This window comes from Telmatherina bonti (assembly GCF_933228915.1).
Source record: "Telmatherina bonti genome assembly, chromosome: 24".
Classification (NCBI taxonomy): Eukaryota; Metazoa; Chordata; class Actinopteri; order Atheriniformes; family Telmatherinidae; genus Telmatherina; species Telmatherina bonti.
The window spans coordinates 26,459,413-26,480,555 of record NC_136633.1 but is presented as its reverse complement, the minus strand read 5'-3'; the positions used below and the strand labels follow the sequence as shown (position 1 = coordinate 26,480,555).

At 41.0% G+C, this 21,143-nt stretch overlaps 1 protein-coding gene across 1 annotated transcript in view; it reads left to right on the top strand.

Moving 5' to 3' along the window:
* Positions 1–568: 568 nt before the first annotated feature.
* Positions 569–21,143, top strand: part of LOC306773744 (rho GTPase-activating protein 6-like) — a gene marked incomplete at its 5' end in the record, with an annotated part of 109,008 nt that continues 88,433 nt past the window's right edge. Inside the window, one exon of the mRNA XM_079263642.1 lies at positions 569–1,164. Within this exon, the coding sequence (XP_079119768.1) occupies positions 664–1,164 (501 nt within the window). The remainder of the gene's footprint in view (positions 1,165–21,143) is intronic.

Sequence of the window (21,143 nt, the reverse complement as noted above, 5' to 3'; positions counted from 1 at the left end):
TGCCACATATGACCCAACATATTCAGCTTAACTTTATATGGACCTTTTTTAAGGTTGTTGCAAATATCACAGATTCAGATTATTAACGTAAAGATGTTTTATTTCTTGTGTCTCTCTAATTTAATTAATGACATTTATCACAGTAGTGTTTGTGAGCGTGTGTTTTAGAAAGGACACCATTTCCACATTGGTTTTGTTTATGCCCCCCCTCCCTTCCTTCCATGCAGTGAGTCCTGCCCCCCCTCCTCTGGCCAGTCTAGCTCCGCCACTGGATGTGAATTCATGTTGGAAATCATGGACATTTCGTGCAAGTTCAGACTTGGAAAAACTGAATCTAAAGTTATTTATCACATTAAACTGGCTAATAAATACATTTTTAAAAGTTTTTTTTAACCCCCCACCCCTTTAAAAGACAAGTCCGCGCACATGAACGCGCTCACTCCCTCACACCGTCCCGTTGCTCCAGACCAGTATGGGACTGGTCAGCATGCAGACGCACAGAGAGAACTAGGAGGACTTAATCCGTGTCCACTTTACGCAGCGTCTTCAGCTCGTTTTTTATTTTTAATGCGGCATCTTTAAACTCAGATGTTCTTCTTTGCTGGGGGAGACTTAGACAGAAGTTTTGAGTGGATCTGATGTGAGATTTAAAACCAAGGAGACATGTCAGCCGCGCAAGGACTCCTCAACAGCGTTTTCTCCTGCTCATCTCCTGCCTCCAAAGCCATCGCCAAGCGGCGGCTGCGCCAGACGCGCAGTCTGGACCCCGCTATCATCAGACACTGCGGCACCGGGACCGATGGGGTGGGTGGTGCGCCGTTTCTCCCAGCAGCAGCAGCAGCAGCAGCTGGGGGGGACGCAGGTGTGTCTCCGGAGCGCTTAGCTGCCAAACCGGCTTTACGCACCAAGATCCCGACACTTAAGGAACCCATTACCCCTTCAATCTCCACTCCTTCCATCCCCTTGGATGTATCTCCATCCTCCAACTTCCAATTTGACTATGACATAGTGAAGCGTGCTAAAAGGAATACCGCGGGGGATTTACCGTTTCTGGTGCGCGGCGCCGGGTCCGGAAGCACCGGCACGCTCTTCTCTCCACGGAGGTGGCTCCAGAGGAAGGCGCAGCCAACCTGCCCTCACGCCTACGTCGTTTGGAAATCTGAGGTAAACTGTATTTTAGTGGCATTATCTGGAACCATGTCACCTTTTTGCACTAAAAAAAAAAAAAAAAAAAAAAACTCAATCTGCTAAGAATCACGGGTTTTTTTCTGTCATAAATCCTCCAGATATTAAAGTTTCAGCTCAAAACCACGTGTTTAATTAAGTGGGCACTGACAGAGGAAACAGCTTTTGTTAACTTCTCCCTCTTGGGATTTAATTCCTGGTTGCTTCACCCCTCAATTGTGAGAAACAAAGGAAAATCTTAGCGCTTGTAAGGCTTAAATAACACCAACAAAAGGAGCAGTGAAGTGCAGAGCCCCCCCCCCTATGCTGCCATCACTGGCTTGATTGGACTTTTGCCTTCATATAAACTTCTAACCAAGTGTGAACCAGGAACAGGCAGGTATGAAATCCCATCCAAAACATACTTGGGAGACTTATTTTAAACGGGGCAGGAAGAGGGGGGTGCGTTGCAGGCTGCATACTTGGCATGAGTCCACATGCGCTGGTGGAAAGGTATGATCATTTTCCAGCTTCTTTGGAGGAATTAGTCTCCTTTTCTGCTTATGTTTTATTATTCTTGTGGCGAGCGTGGGTGTACGTGCAACAGTCCATGTGTGTGCCGATCTGAGGGCCTTAAGGACACATGGCTGTGGAGTCAGTTCTCACGACTGGGAGCGGTCAAAGGGTCAAAAGCACACAGCCGCTGAACAGCTCTCCCATCAGTTCCCATTAGAAGGAACAGCTCCAGCTTCACTCTCCATTTCACTTTCCTTCCAGCATGCCTCCATGTCTTTAAAAACACACACTCTGAGATGTCTGCAAGCTCCCTCCAAGCAGTTTCCCACAGCTTTAACTCTACTTTCCGTGCACTTTTCCCCCCTGATAAGGCCCGCCGAGTCGAGCATGAGGCCGTCAGCGTGGAGTCATTAGCACAATCTGGACCGTGAAGTTATTGCACCTCAGAGCGTTTGTAAAAATACGAAGCCAAAATGTGTAGCTGGAGTGCTGGGGCACGTCTCACACAGTCAAACCCTGAGATTAGGAATAAACAAAGACTAAATGAGACGAGGAGTTAGCGAACGCTGAATCTGCTTCGATATATTTCCACATGCAGAACCTCTTTTCTTCTCAAAGCATCCTGCTGCAACAGCAGCTGTCAGACAGTTGTAAACCATAAAAATCCCACTTTTCATCTTGATGGAGACTCGTTTCGTTAAAGCTGGACGCACCAAACCGATTCCAAGAACCACCAGCAACAGATGACCCCTTACTGCGTCTTCTCCAGTTGTTGGCATGTGTAAGAAAACAGCAACAAAAAGCTCTCCAACACACTGCAAAGATTACGCCAGCCCAGTTCAGATGTCGGTTTAGCCAAGAGTTGAACCAACAAATGGATTGATTCATGTTTTTACCAAACGTCACTGAAAGTGTTGAGTTTATTCACAACACTAAGCAGGATCCCAAGGTGTTGATACCATTAAAACATTTATTATTTACATATTTTATTTCACTTAGTAAGGTAGACTGGATGGAAAAAAGTGGAAAAGAAACCAAAACACAAATGGACTAACTATTAGATTTGTGTCTATAAACTGATTCTATGTGCTGGTTTTTTTTAATGACACACATGCACATTCATCATTGCTGCCTCCTGAATGTTGCATTTGTTTGGAGTGTTGTTTGTACGCGCAACCTGACTGGATTTAAGCAAGAGCAGTAAACATTTGAAGGGTTTTTACATTTTATATTCGATAAACAAAAAAACATACCGATAATTTCCAATACTGCATTTTAATGTCGATATTGTCTAATAATATCAGTGTGCCGATATTAGTAGATATGTGTAGGAGTTATATTTGTATCAAAGTGTCAGAAAAGATGCCATGTTTTCCCCCCAACACCATTAAATACCATCGAATGAGTTTAATTTGTTTTTTATAATTAATGTAAAGTTCTGCACATGATTAGCAAGTCCGTAAAATCCAAATGATATTTTATTGAAGATGATTTACTGAAATGGTCCTGCAATGGACTGGCGAGCTGTCTGGGGTGCACCCTGCCTTTCGCCCAGAGCCAGCTGGGATAGGCTCCAGCTTCCCCGCGACCCTTCATCGGGTGAAGCAGTCAGGATGATCAATGAATGGATTCACTGAAATTTCAAACACATGTAACTGATTGACCATAGACTGTATGAAAGATAGACGGAGCCTCCAGCGGTTAAAAGTGAAGTCTATGTGGAAGTGTATAAAACTGCAGTTCCCCCTTCATCCACTAGGGGCTGCAAAACAGAACAAATCCCCATAGACTCCCATGTTAAAAAGACCACCTTCACAGCAGAAATAAACATCTTTACAGCAGAAATAAACATGTTTACAGTCTGGTTCAAAAATCCATTTTCGGTTTAATAGGTCAGATTTACCTTCATGACAACTGTGGGGGGAGTAAAATTTTTTTCTAACTCGTCCGTTTAAAAGAAATTTAATCTCGAAGTTTGGCATATTTAGGGGCGTGTCATTTTGATTGACAGGTACTGATCTTCGGATTCAAGTCAGAAGAACGTAGAACAACCGCGGTTTTTAGCCGGTTAACAACGTGACTTAGCTTTAGCCCGCTTACCTCCGTTAGCTGGTTAGCTTCTGTTATCTCCGGGTTAGCTCGGTTAGCTCTTAGCTACAGAAAGCTCGGAGTTTGCTCGATGTCAATCATCCACCATGACGCTCACAGCCCCCCTCTCAGCTCCACCTCTTTGCCCATATTTGTATTTTCCGGGAGAGACGACACGCATGCCCCTGCCAAGATGGCGACGGTAGGAACCGCCCACCGAGCTTCAATTCAGCTCTTCAGAAACCTACGGGTGACGTCACGGAGGCTACGTCCATCTTTTTTCTATACAGTCTATGTGATTGACACATTTTACAAAAAGGATGCTTTTTAAACAGTGGAGGATGAAGAGTTTACACACAAAATGAGGAAAAGAAGCTGCAATAAACGACAGCAACCAACCTGTAGCAGAATAGAGGATTTGGGAGCAAGTGCTTCCTGCATTATCCAAACATTTATGTGATTAAATTCTTATTGTAAATCGTTTGCATGTACACCACTGAGTGTTTATGCATGTGTGTGTGTGTGGCAAGTCGCTCAAACTGATGTCCTGTTGCCTTTTTAAGGACGGAGACGCGGGTAGAGAGGTAGAAAGGCAAATAATAGAAAGCAGAGACAAAGAGCTGTGGGGTTTACACAAAAAGCAATGTCTGACAGTTTTACTGGCTGGGATTGCTTAACGGCTACTCCGTTTTTGTCCTTTTCGTGGCCAGGTTGTACGTGTTGAAAGAGCCGTGATTAGGGAAATGATCAGAAAGGGCCTCCTGTGTTATTACAGTAGAGGAGTCAGGGACTGGATTTGGCTGTTATGAAGGGATCGGCTCCAAATCTGGACACCGTGTCAACGCTTGCTCCTGCAAGAAAGAATGAAAATAAAAATGGCAAGAGTGTGTTTGAGCCTGTGAAGGATAAACTGAACCTACGCAGTGCTTCTACAATACTTTAGTCAGATACACACATGCAGGCTCAGCAAGGAAACAGTTGTCAGCCAATTTAACCCTGGTTGTTTATGGAGTGCCAGAATGTTGACATTATACTCCTATTTTTAGACCACTTAACGTAATGCTTTTAGCCGAGAGCCCAAGTGATGAAAATCATTCCAAAATGAGATCTAACCCATTTTGAAAACCATTCTTGAAGGCTTGATAAGAGAGTTTTATAAGAAATTCAACAGTTTGGGTGTTTTTTGGGGTGAATGCTCGCTGGTGTTTGCATGTTGTCACAGCTGCTTTAAAAACCAACAATTCCCAACTGAGCCGCTGACATGCAGTAGAGGAGTGGAAGAGTGTTGTAATCTAATGCAGACAGACACTATTTACTGTAAATTGGGGATAAATGGATTGTTATATTTGAAAAAAAGTGACTTAACTTGAATAAATGAAATAAAACATATACCCTGTTAAACTAAACATTCATGACAACTTGGAGAGATTCCTGGTTGAAATTTAGTGATTCCTGCTTCGGATTTTGTTTAAAAGTGTGCTTTTCCAGATGTTTTACGAGATGAACATAACCATCTGGAATCCCTGGACTTACTTTCAGTGTTTTTATCATTGTGCCACTACATTTCATCCTGAGATCTTATTCTGAAAACATTTGAAGTTACAATTTCCTACATGTGGCTTTTACTCTTCTTAAAATCCTCCTTCCGCCTCCACATTGACTTATGTTTCTGCACCATTGCTGAACCTACGTCAAGGTACTTCGAATTCAGAAAAGAAGCAGAGAGACACCTTTGAAATGGTGCAAAGAGTCAAGTTGTGTTCTTCCTTATTGGCTTTGAGCTCTAGCTTTGTGTTTAAATGTTGCTTCTCCAGGTATTCAGCCACATTGCTCCACCTGGATATTTCTGAACAGCAGATGGTAAAATGTTATGGAGATGTTCCACTATGCCTGAATGTGGCTCATTTGTCCCAGTTCTCCACAATCTACATGTATAATATCCAAGGTTGCATTTAAAAAAAGATTGGATCATTTTCACTGTCCAAGGAAAAGCCGAATGAAAATACTACAGTATTATATATGAGTAAACAGTGTTTCAGATTCATTTCTATTTGTGCTTTTTGACCAGAAAACATTCAACACATTTACATAATATAAAAAGACACATTTTCTGTTATTCTGACTAAGATTATGACATTGTACCACTAAAACAAGCCAATCACACTTTGACGTGTAGACGTTCATTATCTACCTAGACAGCAGAGCCGTAAAGTCCATAGTAAATGTATATTAATACATTTCTTCATAAAGCTTTCTTTCCTGATTTTTTGTGCTAAAAACACCAGAAACTGACTAAAAAGCAACCCAGTAAAGACCATGTGTCAACTTGCAGTTGCAGTAAGTATTTCCAAATTGTCCCACTGCTTTAATGAAATCCTGAATTTAAAACAAAAGCTGGAAAATCCGTTTTCAGGTGACTTAAAAGCAACATCTAACGACTGCCTTAACGTTTATGATGATATCCTACAGATAAAGTTAGACGTAGCAGGATATCTTGGAACCGTCCACCCAACCAAACCTCCTCTGTATGCAACCTTTTGCCATAACTAAACATAACACAAAAAAAGCAAGGTAATTTATCTTTGAAATATGATCTCTCCTTTAAATAACACCAACTGCTGTAGTATTATACCTTCTTGGAAAGCCTGACGTGTCCCTTTTACAGTGAGGTGTAACCTGTGAGGTTTGTGTGTGTGTTGAATGAGAAACACAGCTAAATGCGTACGTAGTGGCCCCCAAAAATGTGCCAAATCCTCTGCAATATTCTGTTGTTGGTACCGCTCTCCCCCAGAGAGCCGGGATCATCACTGAATGCATCTGGAATTTGGGAGTTAAGACGCTGCAATGGGCTCCCATTAGTCCAGATCTTAACCCAACTGGACATTTCCAGAAACCTGGGTTGACTGATGTGTTTAGTTGGGTTCGCTACAAACACCCAAGCAACACCACAACACACATTGCAAGGATGACTAGTCTGGCTTTCCAGTCATGTATAAACTACAACAATTGCTTTTATTAAAAGGTTAGAGATAATTAACCAAACGCAAATTTCCTAACTTTTGACGCTTAAGTTCATTAACTTTCCACTAACTTTCATTATATCTTTTATTTTAAGCCTCATATCAAAACAGGACTTCTGTCTTATCAATATCCTGCTTTATTTAAATGAAAGCTATGATGAGGCCTCAGCGGAATATAACAGAGCTGCTAATGGGATGATGTTGTGAAATAACCGTACACAGAAAAAACACGTTTTGACTTCCTCAATATGTTGAAGAATTACCACATAAAGAGGTATTTTTTAAGACAAATGACATGGAATCAATCCCTTTTCCTGTGACAAACAGGTGGAAGAGTAAGGGTAATATTTCCTTTGTAACATTCACAAATGGTAATCATTAGAGCTAACTATCACCGGTCGCCTGAACCTTCTTGAGAAAGTTTGCTGCTTCAACGAGACGCAGAGTTTCCTGTTTATTTTTACCACAATGTAATTCAAACTAACCCCCCATAAAGGTATGTAAAATATCTAATTAAAAGCTTTTTGCTGCATGTTTTGAGTCAGAACTGCTGCACATGTTTGCCTTTGCTTATGCTGTGAACCATACAAACTGGGGAGTTGACCTGGGCCATGGCTCTATGCCAGGAACCAGCAGCAGCATTTTTTTTTCCTCCTCAAACCTGGTCCACATTGAAATTTTTATAACAATAATAACACATCTAAGATCTTTTACCTTATTGGTTCAATCTGCCTGACAACGGAAGACTGTAGGAAGATCAGGTTAGCCGTAATCCTAAAACAAATAGCCAACCGAAGACGTTTGGAGAACAAAAACATTGATGGAAGATGGCAGCTCAGTTCTGCTTGGATACATAATGAAAACCACATTTTCCAAGAAGGATTCCAAGACAAATACCCTACGTCATAATTAGTAGCTCTGTCATGAATAAAACTTTCGCGATTCTGGATCATGTAAATTAGACCAACGGCGAAGATGAAAACGTAAACCGAAGCAGGAGAAACCTGGACGTTTACAAGCCGGTGATACTCCGACATGCCCTCCAAACAGAAATGCATGAACTTGTGAACCGAACTGCCATCTATTTTGCCTTTCCTCCCTTATTTCCTCCCTATGTTCCCTCAAAATGATGAGGCTGCGTTGGAGGAACAAGACCTTCACGGCTTGACATCATTGGAATGCGTGTTGCAAAGATACACTTTAAAGAAAAAGGATCGCACAACTTTTGGGTAGTTCAGCCAAGTTTCGAAAACACTCATAAATCTGGAGATGCAAATTCTTTTGGTTTAAAGGTTTTTATTTTATAGTATCAGCTAAAGAGTGATTAGACCAAAATCTCCATCAAGGAGTTACATATGGGACGTCATCATGCTGTTACAAGAGCCCCCCCCACCCTCCAGCAAGACACCGACTATGTTAAGAAATAGAGGTAGATTTTTTTTGGCTTGGAGTTGGAGGTTGTCGAACTGCTCACAGATGTCAAGGTTGGATCCCAAATTGGGTTTAAATAACTCCCACGGCGTCCGTTAATGTCCATGCTGGATTTAAAGCTCATTTATTGTGCAGAGCTGAAGAATGAGGTAACAGTACAGATGTGGTCATCTAACCCAATAAGCTCAGTAGCTTCACAGCTAATTTCTTAAAAGAATTGCAAAGTAGGAGAATACAGTCACGTGCCAGAGTTTTACTGGACTGGGGATGTCCGAGGCTCAGCCAGCCACATAAACCAGTGCTCCAGCATGAATCTCAGGGTTTTGCTTCTGATTAAATGTTTTTTTTTTTTAAACAAATGGAGATTGTTAAACTCCTTTGTGGTTCTTTTTCTGCTGTGAAATAACTGATATCAAGAAGTCGAGTGAGGCTGAGGTGATCAGCTGAGCGTGCTCAGAGAAGCCAGGGCATGCTCGTCATATTTGTGCACACAGTGGATTGATTGTTGGATGATGATGCTTCCTTGTTTGCAACTGCTGTATTGTTCCCTCGCAGTACACAAATACCTCCTCGCTACATGTGCTTTTACTCACAGGGACTACTTGTTCTTATTATGTTTCCATATTTGCTGTTTATCATGTTCTGACTCTGAATCTAAATGCGTATCGCTAACACCGAAAACTCGCCAGCTTTCGTCCATTGCCTAATTTCCACCAATGGGTGCAAGACGGGATGGTTAACTGTAATGTCGTTGCATTTCCACAGCCAACCATAACCTTACCTGAGAGGCGGAGTATCAGCAGCATCGCGATTGATGCTTCAGTTGCCAAACTGCGTGATGCCATTGTAGCATGACGCCTTCCTTCATTAATTTCTCTCTGGACTTCTTCCACTGCAATGAGTGCAGACAGCCACATTTTAAATGGAGATTGAATCAACAAAAAGAAAATCTGTTGCTCTAAACAAGGAGCCGTTCCTGCTTTGTTTTTATGCCAAGTTGCACTGGAAGTGACGTTTTTCCTTTTCTTGTTCAACCATTGTGTCAAGCTCTACTCTTTTAGGTCAAATTGGTTGAATTGATATCCAGATGGAGGGGTTCTAAAAAGGTAGCACAGGTTGGGTTAGAATTTAGGGTACCCTTTCCAGTCTTTGCATGTGGAAACTCAGCACCCATTGTTAGAAACGAGGCCTTTCTCTGCCAAAACCAGGGCCGGATTTATATAGAGTCTATCACAAAAGGGCACAAACTGTAAAAAAGGGGGCACAAAACTCAGTAAATACAAAAATATGTCGAGATTTTAAGCAATAATGACCTGATTATTACAACTAAGGTGGTCATGTAATGTTGAAAGCAGACAGACGGTATTTTTCCTCAGTTGTTTCTCCTCCTTCAGTCACAGTCACAGAAAGACTTGATTTTCATTGAATAAGACCATGAACCACACTGCAGGTTTCATCAGTTATTCATCATTATTGGCTGTTTGACTTCAGTCGTCACACCTGGTGGCGTAGGACTTTTACATCCCCTCCCCCGCAAATACCAAATCCCCATTTAATGATTTACAGTCAGTGAAAATATGCTATCCTTTTGAAGTAATGTCCTCTCGCTAAATCAGCGGCTTCAGGTAAATATTTCTTGTTGCCAAACATTTCTGCTTAGATGACCTCTGCAGAGTCTTTCCGTACAGTTTCCCTCCTGGGAAAGGATCTGGATGTATGCGTGCGGGTCTGCAAGGGGCTGTAGTTTGATTATGGCGCTTATTAGGTTTAATGAGCCCTGTTGTAAGCATGACACTGACAAGCAGGAAGGTGGTCTGCAGTTATTAGAGGTAAAAGAAAACTGGACAATATTCAACATACCACGTTTCTGAGCTGTAACTGTCTTTTTGTTGTGTGATTACTAATTGATCGGTCTGATCGGGTTATGCCAGATATCTGGAAACCCCTTCTTTCAGATCTTTTTTTTTTATTTTTTTATTTTCAAATGCTGCAGATGTTTGGTCTTTCACAGCATTGTGGATCAAAGTAATTGATTAAAATCTTCACTTTTTCTGGAATCTATGAAGTTAGTTGATGTTTGTACAACCAGTTGTGTCTGTTTAGGACAATAGCACAACACAAACTGGATTGGAAAGAACTCAGTTGGTAGCTGGGGTTGGATAGGGCAGTGGCTCTCCAGGACTCAGCCCCAGTACTTATGCTGTACCACCATCTGACACTTTAATTTAAAAATACATATTTTAAAACCTTATCCAGCATGACAGACAAATAGTTAAAGTAAAAGGATATGAACATTTTACATTGTGTTATTACCATGTAAATCATCTCAAAACTAGTTAAGACCAGGGGCATCCAAAGTTGGTACTCAAGGGTCGCTGTCCAGAAGGTTTTCAATGTATTCCTGTTCCAACTACGGTAGCGCACATTAAATAGGTCCAACAGTCTATGACGTTCTGCACAATGACTGTTTAGCTTGAATCAGGTGTGTTGGAACAGGAATACATGAAAACCTGCAGGATTGACGAAGATGGAGCTGTGTCAACCTGTTTCACTTTGAACCTGTCAATTATGCTCGAGTTTGGAACCATGCGCACCACCTCCTGTGCAAATGTCATTTTGTCATTTTTAATGTGTTTCTGTATAATTTCTCTTTTCCATGCTTTCTGGTAGACAAAAGACATTATCTTGGAATTTTAGGAAACAAACCAGCACCACTACATTTTGCTTTGGTTTCCCAGCGACTTGTTTGCAATGATCGTATGCTTACGGGGGGCTCAACTCAGGCCATTTAGATTACATCTTGCTAATGAAGTTAAAGAGTGATAGTTTCCCCTCTGTTCCCTCTCAAATGCAAATGATGTGAAAGTTCTTTCTTCTTACTCAGTTCTCCAGGTCATCCGGTTTAGCCTTGGGGGGAGTTATTCGCTTGACAGCTGAATCCAGTGTTTCTGTTTTGAGTGCTTTCTCTGCCTTGGTGATGCCAGTTTTGTATTGGGTCAATACATGCTGTTATACCTTGATTACTTTACTCGTCAATACAGGTACTTGCCATTCACATCAGTCATATATAATTATTACCATACTTACTCCAAAGAGAGTGATTCAATCCCGCTCAGCACCTCAACTATGCTAGTCATGTTAGCATCTGTGTTGTTCAATGGGCTCTGAGGCCTTGATTTTGCAACTAATCTTCTTCTGGGGATAAAAATTTCTCACCTTAATATTTTGACATATAGAATAATGTGTCCTTTAAAAGATACTAACAGCTTAGATTCTGGTTTGTGTGAAAAAACTTATCAAAATCCTTATTTAGCCTTCTTTCTTACAGTGCAAAGTCTAATTTATTTGACCTGGTTGGTGCAAACAGTGCCATATATTTTGAAAATAGTACTTTTACATGACAATTTACCAACTTCTAAAATATATAAAGATACAAAAACATGGTTATATATTATATGTATGCACATACAGCTGATACAGGTTAAACTGATTTATGCTGATAAAGTATATATTGTGTGAAAAAACAAACTCTTTCCAGATTCAATTTTTTTCTACATTTAAATTGAGTTAATTTAATTAGTGTTAACTTACAATAAAACCAATCAAGTCAGTTCAAACCATGTTCATCTGTGAGTGAATACAAGTCTGCCCAAGACAAGAGGTGATGGCATTTTTAAAGCTCACGACAAATATATCATCCAAGTCTGGTGTATTTACCAGATATTTGGTGCCAATCATAGACTGTAAATAAAAGATGGGTGAAGCCTTTGTTACGGCACCCGTCGATTTCTGAGGAGCTGAATTGAAGCTCAGTGGGTGGTTCCCACTGTCGCCATCTTGGGAGCATCACAAGTATCGTCTCTCTCGTAAAACACATAAAGGGCAAAGAAGAAGAGCTGAGATGAGGGGCTGTGAGCGTGGGGGTGGATAACTGACATCTAGCAAACTCCGAGCCTCTTGTAGGTTGTCACTTGGTGCCAATATACTTAAGTTAAGGTTCCTTTGCCTTAAGGAATATACGACCCTTAATATGAGGCAGCTCAGTCTTCACTGTTTTGCATGGTAAAATAATTTCTTACCTACCTGCCATAAACAAATCAGACAATTTTAATACCTCAGCATTCAGTCTGAAGTCCAGGTCAGAGGCCATAAAGACATGACATTAACAAGAGAGACTCAACATTTCTTGGCAATGTGTGTGAAACTATGTTATCCGCCTCCTCTCATTCGTGCACAGAAACACGATACCTCACACTGCAATTTTTTGACAAGTTTCCGTGAAACGCTGCTGAAAAGAACCATATGAAACAGCGGGGTTTGTTTGGCACTGTTTTGGTTTAGCAATCTCATGTCTCCTTTGGGATGTTTTCTCAACAATGAGGGAAAAGAGAGCAGCTTGAAATAGAGACGGCTGAAAAGTAAACATTAATTTCCGTAGTCAGAATCTCTGTGTCTGTTGCAGATTAAAGCTCTCCTTTGGTGAGAAAGAAGCAGTGTTGAGTTACTTGTTGTGTAGACAAACGTGCGTTTGTATTTGTGGGACAGAATCCAAAAATCAGTAGATGGATGATCTAATTGTGTGTTTTCTTGTCTGATGGCAAAAAAATGTTCATCCCCCCCTTGTGTATTACACTGATCCCAATGTCCACTAATGTTCACTCTAATGTGGTTTTTCATGGGCCAGAGAGGAAACCCTGATAAGATCCGCTCACATATGCCACACTGTGTTAAGTTTACAACTTCCCATTTATGTAGTCATCTCAATCAGAGTATAAACTCTGGTGATGTGATACTCACGGAGGGGAGATGTTTCACAACTCAAAAACACATTTTCTAGTCTTGAAACAGTTCGAAAAAGATAGATTTAAAAACTGGTTGTGTGCATTAGTCATGCTTCAGTCATCATTGTGTTTGGTCTTCCAGAAAGCTTGATTTATTGTCTTCATGATGAAAGGTTATAAAGAGCTACTTTATTTTTCACAAGCAGATGTATCTCACCTCTACTAATATAACTAACGTTTAATAACGTGAATGTACTGAATACTCCTGTTCAAATCTTCCTAACACAAATAGCTCATCAGCCAATCACATTACAGCAACTCAACGTCTTTAGCCATGTAGACATGCACAAGGTGACTTGCTGATATTCAAAGCTGGGGTAAAAATGGGGAAGAAAAGGGGATTTAGCCAAGTTTAAAGGTGATTAAGTTTTATACACAATGATTTCCAGGCTTTACACAGAATGGTCCAGTCGACAGCAGTTGTTTGGATGACAATGCCTTGATGTTACAGGAATGGGCAGACTGGTTGGAGATGACAGAAAGGCAATAGTCACTCAAACACTGGTTCCAACGTAAGAATGAAGAATGCCATCTTTGAAAGCACCGGACATCCAACCTCGAAGCAAAGGGTCTACAACAGACAAACCATACTGGGTACCACTCTTGTCAGTCAAGAACAGGAAACTAAGCTACAAGTAATACAAGTTGAAGAAAATTTGATTATAGAAGATCGGAAAACCATTACCCAGTGTGATGAGTCTCCATTTCTGCTGCAACATGAAGATGTTGGGATCAGAATCTGGTGGAAACATGGGAGTATGACTCAACGGTTCAGGCTGCTGGCAGTATAATGACGCAGCGGATATTTTCATGGCACACTTTGGGCCCCTTAGCAACAGCATGACATGGTTTAAACACCATGGTCGGTACTGTTGCTGACCTTGGCAACAGTGTAGCATCTTCTGATGGATACTTAGAGCAGGATAATGCACCATATCACAAAGTTCACATCATCTCACTCCAATAGAACCCCTCTGGGATGTGGAATGGGATATTCTCATCATGGAGGTGCAAATCTTCAGAAACTGTGATGCTTCATGTCAATATAAAGCAAAATTTCTGAGGAATGTTTCCAACACCTTGTTGAATATATGCCATGAAGGATTAAAGTAGTTCTGGAGGCAAAAGGGATTCCAACCAGACACTAGCGAGGTGAACATGAGTGTTTCGAGTCTATACTAATATAACTAACCAATCATTGTTGTAGTGGAGGTATGGTCAAAGTGATGACTATAATGTCTTACTTTTTCCTTTACCAATTACGGGCGGCTATAGCTCAGGAGGAAAAAACATATGTTTTTCAACCAGAAAGTTGAGAGATTGATTCAAGGCTTCCCTGACTACATGCCTGAAGTGTCCTTGGGCAAGACGCCGTACCCCAAGTTGCCCCCTGATATACCAACCAGGGTGTATGGGTGAATGTAGTTAAAAAGCACTTTAATTGGTCAATATAATTGGAAAAGAACTATATAAAAACAAGTCCATTTACCATTACAGCTGATGAACTGGTAACCAGCACAGTGATGCATGTCTTCCTTCACAGATGGTCTGTTCCTTAAATTTAGTGGGCATAGCATCATGGTTTTCTTTCTTTTGGATGAGCCCCAACATAAAAATCGCAAACGTCAATGTATTATGTCATACTTTGATTGTGTGTCTTTCAGTGTGTGTGTGTATCAATATTAAGGTTAATCAAAACAATGCTATGTTCATATCCTGTCCTGTTACGAAGAAACAAGCCCAGAGGAACGGAATCCAATTTTGATGTTTTGATATTATCAAGCTCTGTAACAGCTGATTGTGAGATTCAATTTGAAAGTCTTGTGAAGACAAAGACATCTTGCTCACTGCCCATATATTACGTTAGCGGTCAGCCTGTTTTAGCCACAACAATATCCCATGGACTCTTCTAATCTCCCTTCAGTGCATTTTAATTACTTGTATGTTCTGCAGAGCTTTTGACCCCGGTGTCAGGGCTCCACTTGCATGCCTGTTTATTAATGAATACAGCGGTTTCATGCTGTGTTTGGTAAGGATTAGCTGAAAGTTCCTGCTCGGCTGATGACAGCGCTTCCAGAGTGAATTGTTAGGCCCTAAATAAACCAAATACTTAAAAAAATAGTTTAAATAAGCCAAAGGTTTGGATAAATGGTTAGTTTTAATTGGTACATTCCCTTCTACCATGTGTGTATGTGACTGAACCTCTTCCAGTTTGGTGTCAGGGAGGGGTGGGTGTTATGGAATTCTTTATTTGGAATTCCAGGTTAGAGCTATATACCGATGCCTCAGGGCTGGCTACTGACTGAGTGACCCCTAGCTCCCTCTGTTCCCTTCTGCTCTTCGGCTGGTTTTATTTTTCCTCGCTCACTCTTCTCCTATTTATCAACTCACTTTTACAGACACGCTTGCGAAGCTTTCCCTTCTCTGTCTAAATTAATGCAAAAGGCAAAAAGACAAGCAAAAACTAATTATTACTCCAGTTAGATTTAATATTTTAGGTCACATACTGCTCTACTCTTAAAACATTTGCAGATGAAGCTGTACTCATGAACTGGTTAACTGTCAAAAGATTTTTCATAGGTGGTGGATATTTTGAGGAAATTCTATTTTAAGGGAAGAAAGACAAACTTTTTTAGTACCGTGTTCACTATCACGCCATCATTTCGGATTTCCTTGTATAGTAAAGTTCTCCAGGCAGCGTGCTCCAAATAAGGCATGAATGCAAAGTGTTTCCATGGTAGGTAACAAGTCATCTGCCACTAAGTCTGGCACTTGGTTTTTGGTTGAGATTTCACCTACACAATATTTTTTAGAGGACAATCCGACTATTCAACTTCCCAAAAGATCCAGAGATCTTGGATTATTGGAAGTAGTTGGTTTTTTCCTGGCTAGCAACACAGTCACAAAATCCTATTACTTGCTCGCTGCACTTTTGTGACAACTGCTTGTTTAACCAGGCTAAGTGCTACATGATGCTACAAGGTTGCTCCAGCAAAAGGGTTGGGTTTGAGTTTCAAGTGCTTGGTCAGTTTAGTTTTAGACGTCTGTGTTCTGTTGACATTAGTCATGTTAATGAAAGCAAGAGCGAAGAGACTGTGTTCAATTCTAGACCATATGACAGATGTGTTTTGCTTTATGGTGCAGCATCACATGCTAACAACTGGATATCAACACCATAGCCACTGACATACACAATGGTTAATTCAACCAAGAAACCAATGAGGACATTATTGATGGAAGTGAGGGGGAAAAAAGGGAGAAGGTGACAGAGCAAGATATAAGACGAGAGTCAACATTTGACTGGCCTTTACTTGTTGGCCAGTCAAGTCAAGTCAAGTTTCTACAGAGAAGAAACAGGGTGCAAGACGGATGCTGAATTAGCCTTTGTTGGAGGCACCATAAGGAGAAATTCCATCAAAGCTGAGTTGTGCCACTTTAACATGGGAGTAAACAAAAAAATCTGTATGGCCAGGAACTTAAAGAAACATGTGTTTGCAAAAGTTTTACCTTATTTAAGATTAACTTTAGCATGCTGAGTGGCAACATTGGCAGCCACTTTTGTCTCAATCGTCCTGTGAATTCCCTTGGAATTTGGCCAGTCAGATAAAGGACCAGATTCTCTCATTCCTCGTAGATTTATTGGTGCAGAGCTAATCTAGAAGTATGCAAGATTGAGAAACAGCTGTAAGGACCATACCATGTGGATTGAAACAAACATGCAGGATTCAGGTGGAAAATAAATCTGGGTTTCCCAACATAACTTCCATCTTTCTATTGGAGTATTCTAATGCATATTAAGTGAGAGTGCAAGACTGAAAGATACAGAAGATCATTCCTGCCAGCAGCCATCAGCCTCTGGAACAAGACCTCCTCAAATTAACTATCATATACAACAATATTGAATTTCCCTTTGGGGATTAATAAAGTATTTTTCATTTCATTTCATTAAGATTCCTACTTTTTAGTCTTTTTTTCTGCTTTTGGTCGGTCAATGCAGATCAAGTTGAGTGACAACCTATGGAGTTAGCTACATTCATCTATTACAAGTTTCCTTTCAGGGTCAGTAGGTCAGTAGTGTGTTTGGATAAGATGTGATTTCACAATATGAGAAATACTCTGGAGACACCGACGCAACCTACTCACTAATGAATTAATCACAAGCGAAACATCTTTGTCCCACCGGCCACTAGGAGTACAATCTTTCCATTCAAGGATCCAAAACAACACGTTTTCAGTTTCTAAAAGGCAAAATGATTTAAACTGGATCACCTTTAGTGACCTCTCTCACCCCTACTGCCACCCCCACAAATCTGTCAAACACTGAGGAAGCAAAACAGAATGAGACAAGCGTTTTGGAGATGGCCTGAGCTCAGCGGCTATAAATAGAAAATAGCTCAGCAGAGGAATGGGTCCTCACGCTCATGTTCCTGGAGTCGAGGCATATTGGTTTCAGGTGGGTCTGAGTGTGTTGAGGAAAGGACAGCCCAGCCACAAACTAATGCAAACAGTTTATGTTAAACACACAAAGCAAGGAAACCAACGGACCAGAAATCAGTAACCAAGATAAATGGGAGGCCGTGTCAAGGTGACCTTGTGCCATCTAGTGGACAATCATACAAACTAATTTCCAGTTTACATGCTTTGTCAAAATGCTCCATAATACAGTTTATTAAAATCATTCATATCATGCAACAAATTGCTTTTATAATTTTATATAAACACACATCTATCATTCAAATAAATTAATTAACGCTCATTTCTCCTTATTGTAAATATTATCTATTAAATGAGTTGAGCTGAAATTGTAACGCTGTATTGTTTTTTTTAGAGAGATAATTGTCATGCATATGGCTTCAAAGAGTGATGGCTGGCATCTTTGTCTTGCGACTACTTGAAGAAGCCTCTGACTGAACAACTGAACCTGAGTTGTGCAACATTCTCTAAACAATCCGCTCCACATCAGTGCCCAGTCGGCTACAGAGCTTGTCTTTGTGAGCTTGATTCTCATCCTTGAAAGATCATGTGAATGAAAAGTGAAGGCAGATCTTTTGCTTTGCTTCAACATGTCCAAGTTGAAATGCACCGCAGTAGCTTTCTTTGAACTTTGTTGTCTTGATCTTCTCACACCAATAATACCCAAGAGTCCAGGAAATGTTTCTACAGCCATGTCTTGAAACACATGATACTGCATTCTCTGTATTCCTTCTGCAACCTTGTTAGCATGTTGAGCTTGTACATTTGACTTGCTAGCAACTTCTAATTTTTCATTAGAGTTGCTGGAAAAGATAGTTAGATTTTCTTCCTCTTTTCTCCCTGCCTTGGTCCTCCCTGAATCTTCTTTAACATCTGTGGGATTTTATGTTGTTTCTTTACTGATTTGGTTTTTGAAGACATAAATCAGATGATCCCACTGGTAGATAACTTCTCCATGGCAAAATCTTAATCCTGGAAGAGCCGAATGTAGTACTGCCTCTTAGCCAGTGTGAATAAATCTGTTTAGATAATAGCAGTCCTCGAGGGCGACACTAGGGCTGCTTGATCATAACAAAAATGATAATCACGATAATTTTGACTGAAATTGAGATCTTGATTATTTTAACACAATTATCCAGTATTTTTAAACAACGCTACGCGTCGTGGTGTTCTAGACTCTGTGTCGTACATTATAACCGTCTAATGTACGGTTCCGAGTTGTTTAATCCGCTTTTACAGCTTATATAGGAACTATTTTATGTTGGCCTGGATGTACGTTTTATGCCAAACAACCGCTGTCAGGCTGCAGCGCGTTTCTCTCATTCACCTGTTAAAAGACAGCTGATCTGAACCAGCTGGTTAACGCGTTGCTACGCTAATGCCCCGTAACGGAGGGATATTACATCGTTTAACTGGCCGAACTATGTATAGGAAAATAATGCAGCCTGTTCCCACTGACAATGGTATAAACTATGTTTAGGTGAACTTCCACAACCTACTGCAGTTATTCTACATTGACCTGCAGCTGCTCCTTCCTGTGGGAGGAGTTTACAGCAGAGCGCTGCAACGCCAGAGACGCTCGATTAGCAGCTGAAGACAGCAGGAGAGGAAACTGCAGAGAGAAAAATCATCACACCCTTTTATTTTTATCATCGTTGAAAACCCAGATCGTAACTGAGATTAAAATCCAATTAATCGCCCAGTCCTAGGCCGTAGTCTTGCAAATGTTCGGAGTTTCCCTGCTGCAACACACTTGATTCAAATCAGTGGCTTATTAGCAGACTTGTGCAGAATTTAATGTCAAGCTCTGCACAAGTCTGCTAATTGGGTCTGATGTGTGCCAGGTCCCACCGTCCAAAGACATGCATGTTAGGTTAATTGGTTACTCTAAACTGCCCCTAGGAATGAGTGTGAGCGTGAGTCGTTGTTTGTCTGTGTAGCCCTGCAGTGGACTGGTGAGTTGTCCAGGGTGTACCCTGCCTTTTGCCCAAAGCCAGCTGGGATAGGATCCAGATTCCCCGCGACCCTGAATTGGATTAAGCGGTTTAGAAAATGAATGAATGAAATGAATGAATGAGTGTGCCAGGTGTGTTGCAGCAGAGAAACTCCTAACATTTGCAGGACTGCGGCCCTCGAGGACTGGCGTTGCCCACCCCTGGTCCAAAGAAAACTCCCTTCCAAAAATGAAAATAATAAAAAAAAAAAAAGGTTTGATCAGACCTATAAGATCCAAGACCGAGTCACAACTGTTGACAGTTTTCAGTAAATAACTCGACACCTTTCTCCTTCCTGTTTAGAGGAAATATTGTGATTTCTGAAACTGTCAAACATTTTCATTATTAAAGTTAAAACTATACAAAAGCTGCAGTTAAGTAGACATCATTATCTTGGAGACATTTAAGTCAATTACTGACAAATCTGGTTGAAGTAAATAGAATGGACTTATTGTGTCAGCAGAGGGCACCAGTGAGCTGCTTCTACACCTTCCAGTAAGAGGACAAACTTTAGGAGCATTCAGGGGTGTTTTGATTCTCTCTTTCTCACACACACACACACACACACACACACACACACACACACACACACACACACACTAACAATGAAATGATGAATCAGAAGAATATGTGTGTGGGCTTCACAGTGGCCAGTCACAGCTGTACACATCTGTCTTCTCTATGTCATAAGTATCTTCCAAAAACATCACAGTAGCTGATGCCAGCTGCAGTCAGAGCATATTTCACACCAACACGGCCAAATAAAACTGCTTAAAATGCATTGGACAAACCCAAACCCAATATTTGATCCTTGTTCTTGCATCATATCAACAACTCTCTCACACACACACACACACACACACACACACACACACACACTTACCTTTCAAGTTATTTAATCAATAGAGTTCCAGTCAATGTGAGTATGTATTGTTATGGTACACACTCGCTTCACGTTTTTATGATGTCAGCTGGCATAGAGCAGAGCTGTTTGTACTGTCACCAGCTCACAGATATTCACACACACACACACACACACACACACACACACTCACACAAGCATAACAATGTGTGTTTGTACTGCTCAATAGGGAACAGCGTCACTTCCAAGCAGAGATCATGTTCCCTCCTGCAGCGTACCTTCCCAGAACCTTCAGGTGTGTGTGTGTACTTATTTTACCCAATGATGGGGATATAACTGATGGTACAGCAGCTTATTGGGATTTATGGGGATTTTTAGGATGTTAGGTCTTGATTTTAGGGTTCGGTTTTAGTTTAGGTTTCGATTAAACGTGCTTTGGAACGAGTCAATGGAAAATCCTCATGAACAACGTCAACCAGACATGAGGCTGTATGTACATGAGATGCAGCAGCCATACATTACAAAAGGACTGGCCTTGTTTTCTAGTTACTGCTTCAATTGGGGGGTTTCTGTTTCACACGAGCCGTGCACGCCAACGCCAGCTCTGGAGGGATTGTTGGATTCTTGGAAAAACATGCCACTTACTCAGGAAGCGCATTTGAAACTTTAGGAAACAGCAACAGTGATTTGTTTGCACTAAACAAAAGAAGAAGAAGCGGGCAGATGAGCAAACCAGCCTCATCTCTCACATCTC